This window comes from Monopterus albus, unplaced genomic scaffold (assembly GCF_001952655.1).
Source record: "Monopterus albus unplaced genomic scaffold, M_albus_1.0 scaffold63.1, whole genome shotgun sequence".
Lineage (NCBI taxonomy): Eukaryota > Metazoa > Chordata > Actinopteri > Synbranchiformes > Synbranchidae > Monopterus > Monopterus albus.
Genome location: NW_018127943.1, coordinates 2,554,598 through 2,559,157, shown reverse-complemented (window position 1 = coordinate 2,559,157; position 4,560 = coordinate 2,554,598). Strand labels below are relative to the sequence as shown.

General features: G+C 38.2%; 2 protein-coding genes across 2 annotated transcripts in view; one reads left to right on the top strand and one right to left on the bottom strand.

Annotated features, from left to right (window-relative positions):
• The window catches only part of LOC109962315 (retinol dehydrogenase 14), a 2,111-nt gene extending 734 nt beyond the window's left edge, over positions 1-1,377 (bottom strand). The window contains exons 1-2 of the mRNA XM_020603919.1: positions 951-1,377; positions 1-48 (exon numbers count right to left, since the gene is read on the bottom strand). The exon at positions 1-48 is cut by the window's left edge and continues 734 nt beyond it. Of these exons, the coding sequence (XP_020459575.1) occupies positions 1-48; positions 951-1,298 (396 nt within the window). The 5' untranslated portion in view covers positions 1,299-1,377. The remainder of the gene's footprint in view (positions 49-950) is intronic.
• A 376-nt stretch (positions 1,378-1,753) lies between these two features.
• Positions 1,754-4,560, top strand: part of LOC109962313 (interleukin-6 receptor subunit beta-like) — a 10,705-nt gene continuing 7,898 nt past the window's right edge. The window contains exon 1 of the mRNA XM_020603909.1: positions 1,754-2,914. Coding sequence (XP_020459565.1) covers positions 2,860-2,914 — 55 coding nt within the window. The 5' untranslated portion in view covers positions 1,754-2,859. The remainder of the gene's footprint in view (positions 2,915-4,560) is intronic.

Sequence of the window (4,560 nt, the reverse complement as noted above, 5' to 3'; positions counted from 1 at the left end):
CTGATAGATCCCGGCATTGTTGATGAGCACGTCAATCCTCGATTCCTCCTAATGGGTCAGACAAATTTAAAACTTTAAGATTCAAAAGTTTGCAGCAAAGATGAACTAAAATACTTTTGAGATGTAAAGAACTTCCCTTTTGCAATTTTCCTTTGTTTAATCTAAAGCTACTCCAGGCAATATACACATAAAAGTAGAGAAAGCTTTAGTCAAATTATAATTAACTTGTGGATTTATAATTCAATTAAATCTTGATCTCTCTGTTTAGCCACTTTTAACAAACAACATACATTTGTCTTACGCCTTTATCAAAGCACTAATTACTGAATTTAGGACCTTGTGGTTGCCCAAAGTACAAAACACTCGGTCCTTGAGAAACACCCAGAGACACCCAGTGGTCATAGAAGGTAACAAAAAAGGCTAGCTCATGTTACAATGAAGAATGTGATATTTCGAAGAAAGATTAATAGGAGCACTGTGACTTCTGAATATCTGGAAATTTGGAGGAACTGACTGAAAAAGGTCTTGCACGCCTGTTCCGCAGTATCTTAAAACATTCACACAGAAATGGGCCATTTCTGCACCCTGACTTTAACGTGTCCCATACCTGTGGATTCAGGACCACGGACAGCCCCCTACAGCTAAACAGGTTAGAACTAGATCTTCCTGCCCTGTTATGCGAAATTAAAAATTATTTCTCCTCCATCCTGAAGAGTGAAAACAAAAAAGCTACCAAAATTTGTAATATATGTACTTCCCTGAATGTTTTTACTTAACTTAACCCTTTAAGTCACCCCCTGGCCTGTAAGTTTCATGTTCACATTGTCTGCTTCGATGTTGTTCTTGTTTTTATGTTCTTTATTTTATGTTATAGTCCTTTGTTTCCATTCTATTTACTTATGTATAACTGTCATATGCCTTAATAAAGTATTAATTCATTATTTATAGACAGACCCAGCGCAAAATTTTCGGACTGATCTAAGAGAAGCGAGGTCCAGATGTTTGATGGCCACCTCCCCCTGTTCTGGTGCAGCTTGTTTCCTGATGTCCTGAGCTGCTTCCTCGGCGCTTCGCTGATCCCGACAGGCCATGATGACCCGGGCATGGAGCTTCAGCAGCTCCCCGGCCAGCGCCTTCCCTATACCGCTGTTGGCCCCGGTCACGATGACGGTCTTTCCTTTCATAGCGTCGGCTGGATATCGAAGAAGACTCATGACTTTCGGTTGGGGAAACAAACTGCGCATGAGGAACAGAACCCCGCCGCCGACAAGCGAAGCAATTAGCACAGCAGCAAACATAAAAACGGCGAGCGGAGACAGTTTAACAGGGACAAGATCATTGCATTGAATGTGTACAGGTTACAGTTAACCCGGAAATACTTACTACACAAATTTAACAGCATTACGTTATATTTTGTAGGGTATTGTATATTATGATATCTTTATTTTTAAAACAAACCTAAGGACTGAAAATAAACAGCTCAATTTAGTTCAGTGGTCGCAGAGCTGTAATGTAGCTAATGCTAGCAAGCAGCACTCAGCAAGGTTAGCTACTTCCGGGTTATTTTAGAACCGAACCATATTACATGATGTAATAATTCTAATGCTAAACCTGTTTAAACAGTTTCTACGAAGGGAAGATATTATACCTGTTTCTATTTTTAACGAGGTGACCTAACGGGGCTGTTCGGCTTAGTATAGCTTCTACGTTTAACGAGCTTATGGATAATACTAAAATGATTACTTTTTACCTCCTTGTTTCCCCTTTGTAAAATTGCATGCATTGACCAGTAGGTGGAGGTATATGAACACAAAAGAGTCATTGGAAAGTAAGCTTGGTAAATCTGTGGAGCAGTCCATCTGTCTATCCAGAGCCCAGTATAACTAACTGCTCCATAGACCCCTGACAGGTGACATCTTTGATGGATTACTTAATCCACTTTTGGCTGTGTGTAAGGCTGCAACTAATAATTATTTTCATTCTTGATTAAGGTGCAGATAATTTTTTGCCTTACTCAGACAGTCATCTACGGTGTAATGCCTGAAAATACAGAAAAATGCTTGTTGCAGTTTCCTTCAGATGGCTTGTTTTGTCTGACTAGAAAATACAAAACCAACAACAAAACCAATTTACTATTGTATATGTCAGAGAAAAGCATAAAACACTCACATACAGTATAAGAAGCTGAAACCGGATGTTTTCCAAGTAGCCTGATAATCTTCTGTTGTTCAACTGTCGATTAATTGACTAATCATTGCAGGCATGATCAGCACAATAGTAGGCTATAGCCATAACTTCTGTACTTTATTAGAATAGCTGGGTGACAAATTTCTGCTGTGTATAAGCTCTTTGATAGTAAGGTTTGTGCCTTTTCTTTTGAAATGTAGACTACTTTTACATTACAGTTTCTCTTTTGTGGATCACTTGCTGCAGTCCTAGATATGATGCAGCCAGATATGCACCAGGCTCTAATGACTTGCTGTCTGGCAGTGATGTGTGTGAGTCATAGCTGAGCATGAAGTGGAAAGGTTTATTATCTTAACACGCTTCTCTCACGTTGCTCAGGGAATAAACAGACAGAAATGTCAAAGTTTTAGAGGCGGTCGACAAGTTAGTTCACTTCCTCTTGGCTCACTGCATCTCCAGTTGGGTAATACCTCCCGTTTATTTCAGAGTTTGCTTCAGTTCCTGTTACTTGATGGCTAGGGCACAGAGATAGTGGGGGAAATGCAGTGCGATGTAGGGTACAGTCTGCTGTGACAGACTTTAATACCCTTGTACAACGGACCTGGAGATCTGACCACTCTGAATGTGTCTGAACAGGTGACTTCTTTGAGGTCTGGTAATCGGATAAAACAAATGTATCCCTTTCTGGTCCTATTTATACTGGTTGTAATCTCATCCATTTGTAAAGGTAAGTAAAGCTTTGATACTTCTTGTAGTAGTTAAAGCATGGTCTTAAAATGCAGAGGTGCTGACTAGTCAAATATATTTGCTAGACTTCTGGGAAATGCTTGTTTTGTTTTGGTTTCATAAACATAACATGAAGTTCACTATGGTTATGGACTGTTATAAATGTCTTAAGCCTTTCTAGAAATAATTACCGTTGTCTGGTATCATAACATTATTGTTTTCATCCAGCTTAGTGTCTTAGTAGCCAACTTTGGCTACTAAACTCCAGTTACATTAAAGTAACACAAATGTAAACTACAGCAGTAGTGGGATGGCAGAATTTTTAAATTCAGTTTGTCCACAATAAAATTACTCTAAACGTTGTCCATGAGACCAATTGTAGAAAGGAAAAAAAAAAAATCACAAAGTCACTATTGATGACTAGAAGGAGGCTTTGCTAACTGATTAATTTTAGTTTTTTATGTTTGTTGAAACATTTCACTTGTTCTCAAGCTGGTACTGGGGGGGGGAGGTCAGTTGCACATGACCAAAAAAAAGTTTCAGCAGATAGAAGATATGCTCAAATGCTTTAGTTAAGTAAATACGATACCACAAAATAAAAAATACACCATTATAGGGAAAAGTCCTACATCTAAAACCTTACTTAGAAATATTAGAAGTGAAAATGTATTTAAGTATTGAAAGTAAAAGTACACGTTCAGCAGAAAGAATGGTCCTGTGACTATTAATACTGATGCATCAGTCTGTAAGTAATATTTTACTGGTAGAAGTTGAGCTAGTTTCAACTTTTTAAATATTTGGTTAGGTACTTTAGCCCAGTGGTTCCCAACCAAGAGGTCGGGGTCCTCCAAAGGGACAGATGTTTCTCTAATGTAAACTACCAAATACAAAGTGCAAATGACATTAGTCATATACTGCCTGTGTTCCTGTCAATGCCTTGATATTGTTGTTCTTCTGTTTAGGGGTAGGGGTGGCAAAAGTCATGGGAAAACTTGTGGAGGACAGTTGTGTATGCAATCACAAACTCATGAAAAAAACCTGCTGTAAACCAGGTGTGAAGCTATGTTGGACATGTTTTATACTGAAGGTTTCTTACTGGAATTTGACAAGTTTGCACAGTTTGTACAAAAATAGCAACGAACAGTGTCATTATAGGAAAAACAGTCCCAAGTTGAGGAACAAATGATAAATCGTTTTATGGGGCAGCGAGATTTAAAATGGTTAGCAGATTTTTTTTAAGTTCTACTATGAGAGGAAATACACGATGGGAATATTTATTGACCTAAAAAAGTATTTGACACAATCAATCATGAGTTATTAATGGATAAGTTAGAAAAATATGGGATCAAAGGATTGGTTTTGAATTGGATTAGAAGTTATTTGACACAGAGGTGTTAATTTGTGAAGTTGGGTGAATACCAATCGAGTGAGCTGGACATGGTATGTGGAGTGCCTCAGGGTTCTGTTTTGGGACCTAAATTATTTATACTATATATTAATGATATATGCAAGGTTTCTGATTTTGTGAAAGTGGTTTTGTTTGCTGATGACACTACCATATGGGCATCGGGTAAAAACCTACAGCAACTCTCTGGACGGGTTTCACAGGAGCTTGAGAAGATAAAGAAATGGTGTGACAGTAATATA